This window comes from Aquarana catesbeiana, linkage group LG04 (assembly GCF_042186555.1).
Source record: "Aquarana catesbeiana isolate 2022-GZ linkage group LG04, ASM4218655v1, whole genome shotgun sequence".
NCBI lineage: Eukaryota > Metazoa > Chordata > Amphibia > Anura > Ranidae > Aquarana > Aquarana catesbeiana.
The window spans coordinates 302,386,448-302,406,867 of record NC_133327.1 but is presented as its reverse complement, the minus strand read 5'-3'; the positions used below and the strand labels follow the sequence as shown (position 1 = coordinate 302,406,867).

Genomic DNA, 20,420 nt, shown 5'->3' with positions numbered 1-20,420 from the left:
AAAAAATAAGAAATATGTTTTTTTGTCTTAATATCTACCTTAAATCACATTGCTAACTGCATATTTTCCTTGGTTGTAGCCTAAATACTGAAATTTGCACTTAAAATTTTGTAACTTTTGAAAATGCCAGTAAAAACGTAGCTGTGCCAGTAAAATTTGGGTGTGGTGTCAGTAAATTTCAATCTGGTAGGTTGGCAACACTGGGGTAGCATAGGACAGTGGGCTGGGATGTTTTTAATCTAAAGTGAACCTGTACTATAAAAATCTGCTGCTAAAAGTGAAGACAGTATTTTCTTTTTCTACAAATTTTGAAAATTAATCCATAGTTACATGAGACAATATATTATTTATACATTTAAATCATAAATGATTTATGTTTAATATTTCTGCACACTTAAATTAGAACTTATCAAACAAGATCATCATGATATAGTTGGAATATCAGTAGGATAACTATGAAAACTAACCATAATTTGAGCATGTCCATTTGGAAAGGAACTTGAGGAGTCTGCATTTATTGGATCCTGACAATTTCTAAGCCGACATCTGAAAGCATCCTGGACCTGTAAAAACAATATATAGTTTCATTTAGAAATTTACAAAAATGTTCATTTGATTTGTGCTACCTTTATTATCTATAACAAGGTAATTTTCTAATATGATCTCTTCTTTAGATACTAATGCAGACCATTGCACTAATTTCCCTAAACTATAGGAAGAGGGAATCTGTTTGTTGTAATTACTAGATCATTCACAGTGTTTTAATAAGAGAAAAACTGCAGGAATTCAGAGCACAGTTATAGTTAATTTTATTTTAGGTAAATGGGCTCTGTTTTGCCAAGAGTCTAGTAACACCTTGACAGGCAATATATATGAGGATTATGAAGTATTATAGTCTTAATCATACTGCTGGTTCAAACTGCTCCAGACTCCTATGTGACTCCTATCAGACTCCTCTCATTTTACCCCACCAAATATTCCCAGCTCAGCAGCTGACTTATGGAGCGCTGTCCTGTTTTAATTATATATTTTCCATGTATTCAATAATGTGTGTGATGGTTTGTTTTAATCATCTCAATAAGATTTTAAGGAGCTCCAGTTAGACAAAGCACAAAACGACTTTCTTTTTTTAAATTGTTCTACTTGTGATAGTAATGCTTGTATACTAGGAGATGTCAATAAAACATTTTTAAACAATTTTTAAAATTGATTTTTCTTGTGTATTTGGATGTTTAGTGTATATTTCTTTTTATCCCTAAAAATTAAATAAAATTGAACAAAAAATACAGGACAAGAGGTGCATGTGTTTGGGAATACCATCTGTGGGAGCATACAAATAAAAAACTAAATTAATCAAAACATTTATTTTGTAGTTGAAGATAGATTAGCACAGTTACAATTTCTGTCAGGTATTTTTTTCTGACCCAACTGGGGAGATCTTTTTTCTTTATTCCTATCTCTGTATCACCAGCACAAGAAATAAAGGGCTCAGTCAGCACCACCACAGAAAGGTACAGAAAACAATAAAAACATTATATGAAGTTCTAACACTACCGTGATTTACTAAAAATATTTTTGCCTATGTCCGTGTACATTGGTCAGATTTCCTTTCACTTCCTGTCCTATTCTGGCCCATGCCATACATTGGTGTGAGCCAGTCTCCTATCTCTGGATTTGATCCCTTCATGAAGGAGGGTAAAACTTTAATGCTCCGACCCAATTTTGCAAGTTTGAATTGTATTTGTAAAATTGTACATATGATCGCAAATACTATGTGTATCCAAGTGGATTATACATTATTTTTTCAGGACAAATTGAGCTTTCCTATGCTGGTAGCTGGTAATGGATATCTCCTGTTTTGTTTATTTTATTATCAAAGGAAAATTGGCCCAAAATTTGAATATATATATTCCTGCTCTTGATGATCACATTCACAACAATATTACATATGTGTATGTTATTTGTTGTTTGTACCCATCGTAGGGCCCAGAAACTATGGTGCGCATTTTGCTTTTTTATCCTACCTAAAACATACTGACCCTGACACTAACTGACACTGATACTAATTTAAACATTTTTTGGAAAATCCTACCTAAAATATACCCTGACCTTTGACCTGACATTTGACCCTGTCCCTGACCTTTGGCCCTTACCTTGACCCTAGCCCTGACCTAGATCAATCCTTCATGTAGCTTTTTTTTTTCTTTTTTCTTTTTTTATTGTATGTTTATCTCTTTCTCCACTGCAAGGAGAGAAAGCTACAATGTATCTTTCTCTCAATTCAGAAGATAAAGAAAACACATGGGTTATCACACAGGCTTTCACAGTGATCAGGTGGCCTATAACTGGGGGTCCTGGGTCCCAATCGTTAGTATGAGACCTGGAGCTCTCAGTGAGAGCCCGGCCTCTGTGATAGGAGTGTACTGTTGAGTGCACTCCCAGCACTAACACAAGGACACATATAAGCAGTGCCAAGGTTTAAAGCCCGCATTCTGTACACTGCATATATGTTTTGCTGTGTTGTTATGGGGTTAAACCACCCCCCAATTCCTGCACATGTGCACATTGATGGGTATGAAGTCACTGCTGTGAACAGTCAAAGAGTGTTAATATTACTCCAGTGCTGGTCACCAGGATATAAGGAACTTCTCATACTTGCAACTTGCTAAGAATGAAAGGATCAATGGGCATGTGCAGTAGCCTGGTTTTGTTTTTTTATAGGCAGCACACAAGATTTTGCTTGATGTTTTCAGCCAAACCAAGCATTCAACTCAATGTAGCATTTAAGGTACACATTGTACAACATTTTGGACCTAAAGTAGTTGTAAAGGCAGAAGGTCTTTTTTTTTTCTTTATCTTAATGCATTCTATGCATTAAGATAAAAAAAACCTTCTGTGTGTAGCAACCTCCCCAGAACCTCCTAATTACTTACCTGAGCCCCTTCTCTCTCCAGCGATGTCCACGTGTCCTTTGGCCATCCGGGACACTCCTCCTGATTGGTTGAGACACAGGAGCTGCACCATTGGCTCCCGTGGCTGTTAATTTAAAGTCAGTCAGCCATTCAGGGGAGACATGGGGTGGGGCCAGGTCAGCGCTCCGTGTCTGAATGAATATACTGAGCTATGACTTGGCTTGGGTGCCCACCTAGAAAGCTGCTGGCTAAGGGGGCACTCAATAGGAGGGAGTGGTCAGGAGCAGAAAAGAGGAACCCAAGAAGAGGAGGGTCTGGGCTGCTCTGTGCAAAATCAACTGCACAGGGGAGGTAAGTATAACATGTTTGTTATTTTTTTTTTAAACAAGACTTTACAATCACTTTAAGGTAATTTTAGAGCCAGCAATCATGTATTTAAATTAGAATGGATAATTTACAGTATATATCATGATTCTCAGTCCCACAGGTATGCACCAGCAGCACCTCTCTGCCAATAGAACAGACTTAAAATACAGGACAGCTTTGAGTTGAATGAATGTAACTGCAGTGACATTAAGACACAATTTTGAAATATAGCTATATATAGCTATATGGTACTATATGTTACTATTTTTATTTGCTTTGCTTAACAATTTGATTTGACTGCAAAGTTAATTTAGGCTTTTGCTTTGTATACAATGTTACATTTCTTTGTACTAAAATCCAGTGTGAACTGTCCTGCTTTTTCCTTGACATAAGATTGTGTAAAAATGGATATATGCTTGTCCAGCTGAATATGTTAAAATACAACTAAAGATTCCTGTATGACAGTGTGAAGTACCAAATCCAGCTACTTTTTGAGATGCACAAGCCTTATAAAGTAAACAAAAAATGTTCCTTACTTTCTCTACAAAAAAACCCTTCTTTATATGTGCTTTTACATGCATCCCTCCTTCTTGTGAGCTGCAGACTCTACAACAGTGGTTCTCAACCCCTGTCCCCAGGGCCCACTAACAGGTCAGAATTTAAGAATTACCTTGGGGAGATGCAGACTAGAATACTGCAATCACTGAGCAACAAATGATAGCACTTGTGATGTATTTCAGTTATCTTGCAAACCTGGCCTGTTGGTGGGTCCTGAGGACAGGAGTTGAGAACCACTGTTGTAGAGTCTGAAAGGGTTTTAGCAACAGAGACAGTGCTATCAATCCAGAATGCAGTGAGAGGGACTAGGTGTGGACAGGTGATGATTGACAAGCAATAGGCTTGTGAATCATCAGTGACAATGCTGTTATCCATGTCCCCTGCAACATATTTTTCCCACTTTTTATCCCACTGTAGTGAAAGCAAGAACAGCCTACATGACAATGGTAACTCTGCTCTGAATTCAGCAGTGATGAAGCAATGTTACCATATCATAACAGGAAGCTGTTTTAGGAGGACTCCACTCATAGGCTCAAGTTGGCAGATTTGCTGGGGGACTATGAGAAAAACTGTACAGTTGCACCATGTACATTCAACTGTGTACTCTGCATTGTGATAAAGACATACTAAGCACTGCTATTTCAGTGGGTGATCCTTTGCATGTAGTAAATCCAAAACAGCTCTGTCTTGTATGTAACTCAAAGATTTCAAATAGGCCTTTTCTCATTTTGGTAAACTTTGCCTGACTTTCAGCTGAGTTTCTAGCCTATAGACATGTGCATTGCTGAAAAATTTGTTTTTGTTTCATTTTTTTTTTTTTCGTTTTTCATGTCATTCGTTATGATCAAAATTTGTTATTTCGAAAAAATTATTAACTTTGGAAAAATTTGAATTTGTTATGTTCCATTCGTTTAGAAGCGGTATTCATGAATTTGTAAATTTAAAAATTCGTAAATGAGAAAATTCCTAAATTAGAAAATTAGGAAATTCCTAAATTCAGAAATTCGAAAATTTGGAAATTCGAAAATCCGAAATAATAACTAACTAATAATAACTAACTTTTAAATTGTAGGTATTGGAATTTTCTTTCAAATTTGTCTGTTTATGAACGTATCAGAATATGAATTTATCCGAAGTTACAAATTATCCAAAATAACGAATGCTGCATTTAAATGAATGGAATGTAACAAATTAATAATAATAATAAAAAGTTTTTATTATTTTTATTATTATTTATTATTTTTAATTTGTTACATTTCATTTGTTTCAATGCGGCATTTACTGACACATAATCACACACATAGGTTGGACTTGATGGACTTGTGTCTTTTTTCAACCTCACCTACTATGTAACTATGTAACTATGATTTCAGATAATTCATAACTTTGGATAAATTCGTATTCGTTACATTCGCTAACAGCCAAATTTGAAAGGAAATTCCAATACCTATAATTTAACAGTTAGTAACAGTTATTATTATTAGTTATTATTTTGGATTTTCAAATTTTCAGATTTTTGTTCTTATTTTTGGATTTCCAATCTTTTGAATTTTTGGATTTTCATTCCAATTTTCGGATTTTCTAATTTTCAGATTTTTGAATTTTCGGATTCTCGAATTTTCAAATTTCCGAACTTACAAATTTATGAATTTATGAATTTTCCGAAAAATTAGTTAAACGGGTTTTTGTCAACAAAACAATTTGGAACTAAACAAATTCTATGTCTACTAGCCTATCATGTCCTTCTTAGGGCAAGCGGACTCCATTAAACTTCTAATTCCTTGCTGTAATGGATACAGAGGAACACAAGAAAGACTAATATACAACATTAATATGTAGCATCTAGGCAATATTTTCACATAGAGATCAGCTCATGCATTTCTATGGAAAGAGGTAGGAGTGAAAATAGCCATTGTTAAAAGGCATAGTTCACCTTTATCAAACAACTGCCTTTGCAAATAAATGACATCTAAAAACAAGCTGTGCAGCTTTGATCAAAGTTAAATCATGTCCTTGCTATAGATGTAGGCCATTTACATACCTCTTGAAGTCTGACTTTAAAACTTTTAGGACATTGCTAAGGACGTGCTAATAGAAGCCTAGAGTTAGTGTTCACTATCACAGGAAGAAGCTCTTTCTATGATTCAAAACCCTTCACATGCACTTTCTTTCCTCTGATTCAGTAGCTCTTCCTCTGAGCTCAGAGTTTGAGAGTTCTCTCCTGTGATGGTGAAGGTGAGCAGTAATGCTAAGCTTTTCTTAGCAACATCCTAGAAGTTTTCCAGTCAGGCTTCATGAGGCGCCTAAATGGCCTAAACCCATACCAAAGGAATTATTCAACTTTAGTTAAAGGTGCACAGCATGTTTTTATGTACAGCTGCCCCTTATCTGGATGGGCAGTTTTTTGGTAAAGGTGAACTAACCCTTTAACGTTTCTTGGAGTATTTAATATTCTGCCTAATGATGATAATTACAGTATGGTAGGTTAAATCTAAGGTAGCAAAAGGCAGTTGGATTTGGGCATGTTTGTACTACAGCAGACGTGAAATGGAAATGTATGGAAAAGAAAATATAAGACTGTCTTTTTCATTCTATAAACTACTGATAGTGGTGCCAGAGGGGACTGTTTATGTTTTTTGAAGACATGAACACAAATACAATCAGACACAAAAAAAAGATTGCACAACTGTCAGATTTTGAATACTATACAAGAGATACAGTGGTGGTGAAATATTCAGAAGCAAGCTATGTTGAATTGTTCCATTTGCCTTTATTTACTTTGTTAAACAGAAAAGAAAGTGTGGCAATAGAGAAACCATTCAGATAGTAAAAGAGGACTTGGACCAGTGCACTTCCTTTATCAATACCTTGGCGAAATTAATGATGATAATTTTAGGGGGGTAGAGGGGACTTCACTTGCTGCTTCTCTTCTACTGGTTGGTGACATACTAAGGCTGATTTACTAAAAGAGTCGAGAATGTATGCCCCTCCCAAAAAAATGAAGATCTACTTTGATTATCCAATCATGTACAGAATAAATAAAGATGAAATTGCTTTTCCTATAATTGGATATTTGAGGTGAATCTTCACTTTTTTTGTGTAAACATTCCTAACTCCTATAGTAATTCAGCTACTATATATACATATATATATATATATATATATATATATATATATATATATATATAAAATATATAGCTGTTTTGACAGTCGTGAGACATTATCCAGCTTGACATTTGGTAACAGTTTATATATGAAGAGATGTTATATACAGTGAAACCAGTTAGTATGACAGCTGTCAAGAGATTCTGTACAGTGACAATAAGTCACTATGACAGTCAGTGATAAATTATATAGCATTACATTAGTTGGTGTCATAGCCTGTGCCAAACAATATTATATTAATTAATTATTTATTAATATTAGCCAGTGGCAGATCATATATAGTGACTTTAGTCAATGTAATACAGTAGTTAATGTGAGCACACTGGAAATGATCTTCTAAGTGAGTAGAGGCTGGAAAAAAAATCTGCTTTTTACATTTCCCTGAAATATGATTGGGTATTGAAAGTAAGTATCCTTGCTCACTAACATTTGTTTTGCAAAGTGAATATTCAAATTACAAGGTGAACAGCCTTTGCTTGTTTAGTAAATCAACGGCATTGTATACATTGGTGTTAGATGGCGTGATAGTCAATGACTCAATAAAGCTAGTGCTTCCAGAAATGAGAGACCTGAAGAGCAACTATGTGCAGTTTATGTAGCTATAGGAGAGTTGGGACTAAATAGTGTCACTTAAGCTAAAGTTCCATGCACACAGGGTGTATGGCTTACATATCAATAGCCTATGTTCATACACTGTACACATGTAATGTTTGTGCTACTGTTTACATGCGGACAGCGTATAGTGCAAATAGACCATATTGGTCCTACTGGTTGTTAGAAAGATGGCAACTACAAGCACCTAATGTTCTTGTTTGCTAGGGAACAGATCCCAAAGCCTAGCTTCCTTCATTGTTAGGATGCAAGCAGTTCCTGTCACCTAGTGGCCTTGGTTGCATGAATTTAGGCAGCTCCTGCTGCCCAGTGTCTTTTGTTGCTAGAATACAGGCAGCTCCAACTGCCCAACATCCTTCTTTGATAGGATGCAGGCAGCTTCAATGGAGTACATTTGCTCTGTATGCATTTAATTGTTAGCACAAATGTGTACATGCATACAGCACAACATAAAATATAATACACCCCATACACAGGTCCCTAAACACAGATTTTCAATTTTTAGTTTACACAGCTTCACAATCTGGATCAATATGGGCCAGTGTGCATGGGTCCATAGAATATAATGCTGCTGTGTTCAGATCTAAACTACAGATCTAAAAACAAAGTATTGAATACATGTGTACGTGCTCCCTTGTTCTTTTGCCATCTGTGTTTTTGGGGAAATTTTCTTTCACGTCCTGCTTTTGAAAAAAGTGAGAGGAAATCTCTTAAAAGTGCAAGAAATGATCTCAGTTGAGACAGAAGCAATTGTCTTAATTGGAAGTTTTCCCCTCAATTCCTGTTCTGGTGGTCACTCACAATTTTTCCTCACTTTAAGTCCCAGAGACAACTGTGTAGATATACTTTCACCCAGAATTAGTCTCAAAGTGTTACTAAACCCAGGAGCCTGCATTCACTATATCTGATCTCCCACAGTACGCAGAACACAGAACATGGAGATGCAATTAGTTTAGTAAATATAAACTGTTAAATACCTTTTCTTATATGTATATAGCAGTCTTGTGACTTCTATCAGTGTTTGGTTAAAGCTTGTAGGAGGAGTTTTCATTCTACTCTGACTGCCCTGTGAGGCTGCAGAGCCCCTGACCCTCTATCTGGACAGTGCTGATTGGCCCTGTGCTGATCACATGCACACTCTTAAGAAAAAAATTAACTCTCTAGCAATACACACCAAACCGAGCATGTGCAGAGTGACTCCAAAAGCTCATCAGGAGATGGAATGGGACAGTGGAAAAAGGGGAGTATAAGAGAAGACAGGATCAAACAGTCTTTTTACATAATGCAGAGGATTAACCCCTTCCCCACTGTGAGTATAACAAGCGTGCTTTACTGCATATACCAACTGATTTTACTGTTGTGTGTTTAGTAACACTTTAATGTGAACAGTGAAAGTCCCATTAGTGTAAAGCAGCAGATCAACATAGTGTGATTGTAAAATGTATAGCTTTGCTACAAGAAATTGCCTAATTCCCTCTAATTCCCTCTAGAGTCGAGTAAGGGTTCAAAAGGCTCTTGAAATGATTTACTTAAGGCTAGGTTCACACTGCTGCAGTGCGAATTTAGCGCGATTTTGATCCGATTGCGTTGCGAATTTGCATTGCGAATTCTATATGTGTTCCTGCGATTCTACTGCAAATTTTGCAGTCTATGGAGCTGTATTCGCATCGCACACGGATCAAACTCGCACAGGACCTTTTTTTCACGCAGGTTATATTCGCAATGCATCGATGTGAACGGCACTAATGTTAATCTATGAAATTTAAATGACTTGCGAATTTGAGCGATCGCAACGGCTCAAATTCGCAATAGAATTCGCAGCAGTGTGAACCTAGCCTGAAAGATGTTGAGAATTGCTGCACAATACACATCAAAACTCCTTACCTGTCTACTTGATCTAAAACAGTGATTCAGAGAGTACTGAAACCAAAGCAAAAGCAAAAGCATACAATCAGGTAGTTAGCATTTTCAGGAGTGGCCAGTGACGGTAGCCTACTTTTATATCTCATGACAGGTTTTCTTAAAGAATAAAGGACTTCCCAAGAATGCATGAATTTGTGTCATGCCTTATATTTACAAAATGTTCAAGAATAAGCAATAAAATGAATGTTAAAAAATAAAGTGAGTGCATGTAACTTAGAGCTGGCAATTTCCCAATGTGTTTTTTTCTTTCAGCTAAAAATTATATGAAATAAATCACATCAAAGAAACACACGCACATTTATTATAACTGTACAAATATACTTTGTGTTGCATATTAGAGGGAAAGCATAATATAGAGCATGAAAATGAATCACAAATTAGCAATGTATACGTTGGACTCCACAAGATCTAATTTGTGTGACACAGATGGCTGACTTTGTTGCTGCAACCCAGTTTTTATTGGTCATTCATATTCATTACCACTAAGATATGGATAGTTGGCCACAGGATATTAAATAAATCTAAACACAGAAGAGCTCACCATACTTGTTTACAAATGAAATAAATATAAGTTGCTCTCTCATAAAATGTACTTCATAGGGATTTTTTTTAAAGCATCCTTTTTTAATTTCATGGATTAAAAAGGCCATTTTCATATAAGGTATGGACATTCATGCCATGGGGAATAGACTGTGAGGCTGTACACAAACTGTTTTTCAAGTACCTGGTGCACTAGGAAGCCAAAAGGCTTGCTGGCTGATTTACTAAAGGAGTTGTGAATTTTCACACAATACACAATGCACAAAATGCTGCCTTCTCCTTCTGAAAATACTAGTTGTATGGCTGTCAGCATGGCTTCAGTGATTTGATTCTCTGACATGGAACAAGTAGGCACATCTGGAGTTCAGGCTTCACTTTGACTCTACTTGCTGCACGCATGTTCCAGGTTAAATACTATCTAACAAGAATCCAATTATATATTTTTTTGTAATTACATTTAAAAATAAATAAAAGCTAATTGCTTGATATTAACAACAATAGATGTTGTCTTCCCATACATCTCTGGCTTGTTTTACTTACTAAATCAATGTTAACATTTGTCTGAGTCCTACTAGTCCTCACAAGATGGAAAGGTAGGAGTCCAGTAGATCAATATTTGTTTGGAACATCCTATACGATTTATTGCAAAGCTGACCTTAACCCACTGATACTCATCTTCACCATGGTCTCCCAATTTTCCATTTCTGCTAGCCTCCATGAATTGCAGGATATAGTAATGCCATAGGGATCAGGAGGAGGCACTAATAAGAGCTGCAAATAAACTGGGAGATGAACATTTGTAGTGTTGATTTTTCTACTTTTCACATAAAGATCTCTACTGAACTGAGCAGTCCTCTGGTGCAAAAGGCAGAGGGAAAGGTAAGCATTTAGTGTTCTTACACAAGTATCCTTCTTTCGGGTTTTTTTATTTTATGACAGGGTTGTTTTATTAAGCTAAAATACAATGTAAAATGCTCTATAACCTTCAGCAATGGATCTGCAAAATTATTTTATTAACAGGCTCAGTACTTCTCTGCCTCAGCTGTAGATGCTCTGTAGCAGATTTGGCCATCTATACTCATGGCTGTTTTACAGTAGAGTAAATGGACAGTGACTATTTTGTGAGGTATGTCTTGTACATTTCACTGGGAAACATAGTACAACAACACATACACATTACAGTTTTATAATGAAAGAGACATGAAGTGGTTCAAAAGTTGGTGGGAATGCAAGTCCAGCCCAACATCAGTTCAATGATCCTCTTTTACAGCCTGAATATGTCAGATTAGTGGTTGGCTTTCTATGTTTCTCCTACATGGGATGAAGAGGAGAGTTGAGAGTTGTCTTAACCACTTCCTGCCCGGCCTATAGCAAAATGGCAGCAGGGCAGGACTTTTGTCGATCCGGTTGGACGTCACATGAGGTCCTCTCGAAACGTGCCTGGTGTGTTGCTCTAGGCTGCGTTGCGACATGATCTGTCAATGGCCAATGATTGATCAGTGTACCAGCCTGGTGCCAGTACCATGTGATCGCTGTGACCAATCAATATTCAATTGTGTTGATAGCTGTGATTGGTCACAGTGATCACATGGTACAGACAGGGCCAATCACAACAAACACACTAAATGAATCAGTTTCATTCAGTAAAAATGGTTGCTTATACCAGTGATATTCTCAATTGTACCTGCAAATATTACTCTTATGCTGCGTGCACACGATCGGAATTTCTGACAACAAATGTTCATTGGGAGCTTGTTGTCAGAAATTCCAACCGTGTGTTGGCTCCATCGGACATTTTTTGTTGGAATTTCAGACAACAAAAATTTGAGCACTGGTTCTCAAATTCTCCGACAACAAAATACGTTGTCAGAAATTCCAATCGTGTATACACAATTCCCAACGCACAAAATTCCACGCATGCTCAGAATCAAACAGAAGAGCCGCACCGGCTATTGAACTTCATTTTTCTCGGCTCGTCATACGTGTTGTACGTCAACTTGTTCTTGACGTTCGGAATTTCCGACAACATTTGTGCGACCGTGTTTATGCAAGACAAGTTTGAGCCAACATCCGTCGGAAATAAATCCCAGGATTTCGTTGTCGGAATGTCCGATCGTTTGTACGTGGCATTACTAACTAGACTTATCTGCAAAACTTTTTAATTGTGCCAAAATTTTGTCAACATAGCTAAAACAAGTATTTTGACACGCTAAATTTGAGTAATTTAACTTTTTTAAATATTTCCAATTACAAATTCTAAAATCTGTACTGCCTCTTTATTCTGATTCAAATACATGTCTCTGTACTGTATATCAAGTGTACTGCCAGCGCATTTCTTAAAAAAAAGATAGCATACTATCTGAACATTTAGAAGATACTGCCCCCACACCATTTTTTTTTTTAAATTTCGGTGCGGGGTACTTAATATCCACACCAGAACCAAAGGGCCTGGTAATGGACTGGGAGGGGAACCCATGCCGTTTTTGTCAATGATTTTCATCTATATTGCCGGGACCTGACAATACATTACAGTCACGAGTAGTTTTGTATGACATTTTTTCCTTTTGAAATTTCATTTTGCTGTGGTATTGTCCTAAACACGGGAACAATGTGCTACTTTACAGGCATACTAAGAACACCCCCAGGAAAGATATTTAAAGGAATATTTCATTTTTATTGGTTCACTTTAAGCATTATTAATATCACTGCTTCCGAAAAAACGCCCATTTTTAAAACTTTTTTTGCATTGATACATGTCCTCTGGGGCAGGATCCGGGTCCCCAAATGCTTTTTATGGCAATAACTTGCATATATGCCTTTAAAATTAGCACTTTTGATTTTTCATGTTTGCGTTCCATAGACTTTAACGGTGTTCATGTGTTCGAATACATTTTTTGCCTGGTCGCATGTTCTGCTGCGAACCGAATCAGGGGGTGTTCAGCTCATCCCTAGTACTGACATGGTTGAAATCTGGAATAACAATTCTGGTTACTGAAATCATGAATTTGTGCAAAAAGTGCCCATCCTGACCAAAGACTCTCAGCTGTGCCTCCTCCACCTGCCAAGCAAACCTACAGCATCCTATACAAGAGGGAAAGACCTGGGGAACACCCATTTACTTTCATACAACGACTCTCCCTCCTCTCCTATCTCTTGAGTGCAAATATAGTCATCATCCAATGCCAATACAGCCCAGAATTCGGGGAATACTGACCCCCATTTGAACCTACACTCACACAAATCATGAAAGCCATCTGTGATTGCAAATCTGCAATTACAAATGAGAGTGTCCAATTAGACTTTCCTAACTGAAACAAAACCCCCATAACTTGCTGTACTGCAGTTTCTGAAGGCTGCATTAGTACCATCAGCCCCCGTTCACACCTATGCAAATTAGATGCGGCTTACACCGCATCCAATCTGCAGGACATTTTAAAATACATACATTTAGATGTATCTGGTTCACATATGTGTGTTGCATTTGCACTGCGCATTGCACAAAAAAGTGTGTGTTTTCTGGACATTGCAGTGCAAATTACAAGCCCATTATCTTCTATGGGAATGCATCTGATTCGCAGGTGCATTCTGTTCTGAACATGAATTCTCTCCTTCTCCTCATTACACCTCCTTCCTCTCCCCCTTTCCCTGCTCACTGATCTGCAGCTAAAATGCAGAGGAACCTCTGAACAACTGATTTTTATCTTCACAGTGAAACCTAAGCTTCAATTCGCACTGCACATGTGTGAACCCAGCCTAAAGGAAACATTTTCTCCTTGTGAAATATAATCTGCTATCTTATCAAATTAAACTAGATGAGTTAGGGTCATACTGTACCAAAAACATTATTTTTCTAGTCTACTGTTGGCCCTACTCATTCTGGGATCACTTTCATCCTTTATTATAACATTCAGTGAGATCACCCTGATACTCTTGTACCTAACTTTGTGCTAGTGATGGTAACCTTTTGCAACTTCCCTTGCAATGACATATTTTAGTAGGAATGTGCTTCCATTGTTCTATTGTATATGCTGCTGAAGCTGTTCTGCTTAGTGCACCTCCATTACATTTATTTTTCAATGTAAACACCACCACATATAATTTGCTATAAAATTTTTTTAACTAGGGTCAGGGTTTTAGCCCTTAAGTGGCCTTGAAGCACTAGATCATTTTATGCAACCCATACCTCTTACTCTATATGGGTTTCAATCCTGATTACCAAATCTCTTCTGTGCAAGGTATTGAAAGTTAATCCAATACAGAAGGACATTTTTTTGACCCTTCAACTGCTTGTTGCCCTACACTGAACTTCTATGTCCCCCTAACCCCAATCCAGATATTTAGTCCCTAATGCTTTGATGGGTAGGTTGGGTGGTACATCAAATCAAACCTCTAAGTTTACTGACTTGACTATGAAATATGATTTAACTGAGATGGAAGCACCCAAAAACCTATGTATTCTTGTCCCTCAGACACCCTCTCCTCCTACATTTAGCTCTGTGCACTCCCTTTTTAATGCCACCCATAGCTGAGACTACATACATTTCTCCCCTCCTATAGGGACATGACAATTTCAACCTAGTTGGTCAGCTAATGAAATCTTAAACAAAAAAAAAAACAAGATTATTCTTATTATTGTTATTCAGGAATTATATAGCACCAACAGTTTGCACAGTGCTTTACCATATAAAGGTAGACAGTACAGTTACAATACAATAAAATATAAGAGGGTTACGAGGACCCTGCTAATTAAAGCTTGCATTCTAATAGAAGAGGTACAAAAACGAATAACTGTGGGGGATGAGCTAATGGAAGAGTTAACAGTTCAGTTGTTAGTTGGAGGCGGGATAGGCTTCCCTCAAGAGATGAGTTTTCAGGGGTGGCCAGAGTAGGAGATAGCCAAACAGATTAAGGTAGACAGTTCTAGAGGATGAGAAAAGCTCTGGTGAAGTCCTGGAGATGAACATGGGAGGGGGAGACCAGAGAGCTAGAGAGGATGAGGTCTTGAGAGGAGTAGAAAGGAAGATTTAGGTGATAAAAGATTATTTGGTTGCTAATTAACACATCCCTTCCCCATCTCTGGAATACACCTAAGGAAGCTCATATAGACTCCTTTATTGTTATTATAGGCATTATTCAGAAAATGTGGAGGTTCGTTTAAAACTGCAGAATCCACATTGACAAAGGCTGAAGCCGAATATATATTCTACCCAGATAAGCAACCATATATAGAATGGCGGACTCAATGTAGATCTCATGGACTCCTCCTTTCCCAAACCCAAAAGAAACCTCTTGAACTCAAAAGCTTATTTTGGAATTTGGTGATAAATCATGTAATCTCTTACCGTACTTCACCAAACCAATCTGCACCCCCCTTTAACTGCACCCTCTATAGCTGCTCCCTAACCACTTCAAAACTGGGCCAATTCTAACATTTCTCACATACATGTTAAAATCTACATTTTTTTGCTAGAAAATTATTTAGAATGTCCAAACATTATATACTGTATTTTTTGAAGACAGAAACCTTGGAGAATAATATGCTGGTTATTGCAATTTTTATGTTGCACAATATTTGCACAGACATTTTAAAATTTTCTGGAAAGAAATAACTTTAATTAATGTTAGTGCACACAAACAATATATAATACCCAAATGTTAGTAGAATATAAAAGATGTTACAATTTAATAATGCTTACCCCTGTGGAATGGTGACAACCTACGATATCTAAAAATCCCCATAGTAGACATTTTAAAGGCCTTTACAGTTTACTAGTTTAGAGTTAGACAGACTGGTATTTTTTTTTATTTTATTACATCTTTTTTTACACTGACTCTGTATTTTATTTTTATTTTTTTAACTTTATTGATATCATAAAGGATGAACAATGGATGAACAATCTTATGATATCATGGTTACTCTTTACCGAGAGATCTTCTCTGTCCTCAAAAGCATCCAATCAAACCAAGATCAGTCTGATCAGATGCTTTACAAGCTGGTAACGGCTTCTAAACATCCAACCAAAATTGGAAGTGACAAAACCGAATGGCTCCCTAATCGCACAGGAGAGCCCAGTAAAGGCAGCAGACAGTGGGGGAGGAGGAGCCCCTTTCTTCGCCCTGTAGAAGTGATCAGGCAGCTGGTGAGCCATTTGGGTGACTTCTACAATAAAGTCCATTGCTGACTGAAAATGTTGGTACTGGGATCATGGCTGCAGCTGAACTTCAACCTGAGGACATATAGGTAATTTCTAAGGGTGTAAAATAGTTAGTGAATGACTAGGTATGTTTCCATACACAAGCTCATTAAGTTCTCAGTGGTTTTACCTCCAACTCCATTCCTTAGATGCCTCCTCCTCATATTCTTGTTTTGACTTTTTAAAGCGGAGTTCTGCTTAAAAAAAATAAATAAATAAAAGTCAGCAGCTACAAATACTGCAGCTGCTGACTTTTAATAATCGGACACTTACCTGTTCCAGGGTCCAGCGATGCGGGGGAATGAAGCCCCGCTCGTCTCCCCCTCCTCTCTGTGGTGCCTGCATTGTAACTGTGAATGCCCAGCTGTGGCTTCACAGCCAGGCACCCACTGCGCGTGAATGAGCTGCGCTGCGTACCATGAGTGGCCGGGCAATCATCTAGGACCTTTGACTTGTCCCAGATGATTGCCGAGAGGGAGGGGGGAGAGGTGATCTTCCTTCTGGTGCCACGGTGCGCCGGGAGGAAGTGGGAGCTGGGACCCTCCAAAAAAAGGGTATCCCCCCCCCCAAAAAAATGACATGCCAAATGTGGCATGTCAGGGGGTCACCTCCTTTAAAGCGGAAGTTCATTTTTTGCGCTTTAAGTTACTTACCAAGTAACCCAGGTTCCCCTTCCCTCCCTTACACCACAACAACATAGAGCTTTATATACTCCTATTGGAAATATCTTATGCTACCTGGAGGCTTTCCAAACTTGTAGAGAGAGAAGCCCTAATTATTCTTTTCCTCAAGTAAAAAAAAAAATCTAACTAAGTGTGACTCTTATCGCCCAATTACCCTTATTAATGCGGATGTAAAGATTCTGGCAGAAATTATTGCTCTGATACTTCTTCAATATATCACACATCCTGTTGCTAGTGACCAGTCCATATTTATCATGGAAAGATCAACTAGAATGAAAGTCTGATACCTTTTTCAGAATTAAGATCCAGATTAATCCAGAGTCATTATTTCCTTAGACACAAAAAAGACATTCAACAATGCAGAATGGACCTAGCTTTTTACTTTCCTATAGATTTTTAGCCTGATTTAAATGGATTGAGTAAAACTGCATTAAACCCAAAATAAAATATAATAAATTATATTGCAGCTTACCAGTTCTTAGATGTGGTGGCTGCACTCATTTTCTTTTTTCCTTAATTTTCACCTGGTGATCCAGCCAGTAAGTCTGTTATTTTTAAACTTTCTTTAACAGATCAAGCTGTCCAGAAAATGGTGCAGTTAGTGGGTTGAGACACACCATTTAACACTGACAGGGATGCTTACAATTGTTAACTTATATTCATTCATGTAAACCCCCCCTCGAAAAAAAAAAATATATATTCTATAACTGCTTAAAAAGTGTTAGCTGCAGTTCAGCTTTAATTTGTTCGTCAAGTCCATCTAAATCTGCTAGTTCCTCCTTCACTACCCTTTACGCACATTTACAATGCTGCTGTCTAAAAGTGGTTCATTTGCTCCTCCAACTTCTTCCTACACTTTGTAAAGTTAAAGATGACAATCTTTAGCTAAAGCCGTGTTCTCTTCAGTCACCCAATCATGTGCATGAAATGTTCCTGTTTTTGAAATTTCTTTTCAGATGATTAGGTATGCTAAATGAACACAGTTTCACCTTATTTACTTAGCTAAGGGAACTTTCATTTTCCAGGGTGAATTTTCATTTTGTTAAGTAGAGAGCCGCTATGACTTTAGTAACTCAACCCAACCACGTAGGGTCGATACAGGTATTTACAAAATTCAGATCTTTATGTGCTATCAGTGTTGTAACTTTTATCTCCTTTAAGTAGGTCAAAATAAAAATGCAATTATACATTTTTTTAATCACAAATGTCAGTTTTTGTAATGTTATATTACTTGCTCTCTCGCTATACTGTATATATACTGTACATTCTGTAAATACATACATATAGACAGTATATATTATAATGTAATCTAAGCACAAGCATGCAAAATCAGTGATTAGCATTACCATATATAGTATAAGGAAAAATTTATGGAAAATCATAACAATATTCTCTGGGAAGAGAAGGGGTTGGGAATTCATTATTGCATTTGTCATCTGTGTAGATCTTCAATATAAAGTCCTTAAAGAGAAGTTTCTTTATGTATATTGTGTTTTCTGGATAACTGCTTGCTTTATATAATATTACAGTATATTCCCAAGTTTGTACCCAAATTACCATAATATATTTTGCATTTGGTACCAGTCAGATTACAGCCTGCTAGTTGTCAAAGCACAGCTTTGTCAGAGCACTGCTGGTTTGGGAATCTGGGTCTGACTCTTAAATTAGTATGCTTGCACAGCAGCTTTATGATTTACAGTAAACAAATTTATGATTCCTCTGGTAAAAATTGGCAGTGGCTATTTGTTATGTTATTTTCAAGCTGAGCAGCATTAGTATTTCATCATACACCAAGGTATGCATGCTTTCTATTTCTCTTTATCTTGCCTAATTGCAAAGTTTTAACCATTTAAAATCCCTTTCCCTTGCCCTTGAGGGATAATACCAAAGCTAAAGTTAAACTTATAAGACATTTGTATAAAATGTAAAATATTGGCTATCCCTGGGGCAAGCATTAACCAGAGTTATTATTTTCCATGTCAGTGTCCAGCATGTGAAAGAGTACACACTAGAAATGAGCAGTATGAGAGTACATACTGGCAAAACCAGGAACCAAGGGAGTTTAAACATTGTCCATCACATTACTTTTATTTAACTGAACTGAAAGCTACAAGGTACAGCTCTCCTTTAATTTTATCTCATGCAAAACATACAGTATGTATGTGATAAAACATTTTACGAAACAGAATATATTTTATTTCTAATTAAATGGAACTAAGAATCAAATTTTAAAAAGCATGTACAGTTCAATCTGCTGAATATTTTAATTAAAAGGTCACTGAAGCTAAATAAAGTGAAAGCTCTAAGCCATGTTATGAGATTCATAACACACACATCTGAATTTTCCAGTTCTTTCACAAGGCATTAACTACTTATCCTTGTATGTAACCTTGCTATTGATCTGCAAGGACTACAATATTTGGTCCTCTCATTTAACAGGGTAAACATAACTACAAAGGGTTATATTGAAACACATGATAAGTATTCTAGTGTCAGGTGTAAATCAACATTGCTGTTACAATTAACCTTTCACAAACCTGAACAATCAGTCTTCAGTGTCAACTGCATGTCAAAACAAACAATAAGTGTAGAGATATGGGTAGCACGATGTATATGCAAGTCACAGTCTTTCCTGAAAATGTGCATTATAGCCTAGCCTTCTCCCCCCTTATAGGCTTCCCTTTATCACTATAGCAGCCTACTACATTAAAGACCAATGGGAAGTTTAAGCATTTGCAGGAAAAGTTGAAATCTGCAAATAACTTTAGCTGCCTGTGTTTCTGTACCTGCTGATGGTTTGTATATACAGTTTTTTTTTTCACAACACTTTCAATTTTTATCATTGCTCAGGTTTGAAGATGGTTTTATTTTATTTTGCATAGATTATTGTTAACTGTACTGCACCATAAACCAATGTAACATATATCTTATATGTAAAATATATTTTTTTTGTTATTTTGTATGTAGTTATGCATATTTTAGTGCAAGGCAGAAAAAAATATTTTACAAAAATCTCCAAATTACCGTATGTCACAAGGAATTAAAAGCTGTGGAAAAAAATGTTAAGATATATAAAAAAAACAACTATAGAAAATATAACTGCTACACTGGTTTACAAATGTATATAAGACATTAAAAACTGTGTTGCCTTAATAAATAAATAATTTAAAAATATAAGATTTAAAACAGTCACAAGCAAATTCAGAAACAGGGTTTATGTCCCACATAAAAATCATGGTTCCACCAGCCTCATGCATACAGGCTCTACAACATGTTTTCATAGTGTTTCTAGGATTCCTGCTCATCAGAGCATTAGCCTTTGTGTACTTTGCTAGTGCAGAAGTGCTGTCCGTCTACAGGAATAAAAAGGATCCTTATTCATCTTCATGTGGGACCATTAGTCTATCAAAAGGCTCAGCGAATAGAGCAATAAGTCATTTTTCTGAATTTGTGTTTTAAGCTTAAAT

General features: G+C 36.8%; 1 protein-coding gene across 4 annotated transcripts in view; it reads right to left on the bottom strand.

Moving 5' to 3' along the window:
• ADGRB3 (adhesion G protein-coupled receptor B3) overlaps nt 1–20,420 on the bottom strand; it is a 1,384,867-nt gene that overhangs the window by 103,747 nt on the left and 1,260,700 nt on the right. For all 4 annotated transcript variants that reach the window (XM_073626736.1, XM_073626734.1, XM_073626737.1 and 1 more), the window contains one exon: nt 468–563. In XM_073626736.1, the coding sequence (XP_073482837.1) occupies nt 468–563 (96 nt within the window). The remainder of the gene's footprint in view (nt 1–467; nt 564–20,420) is intronic.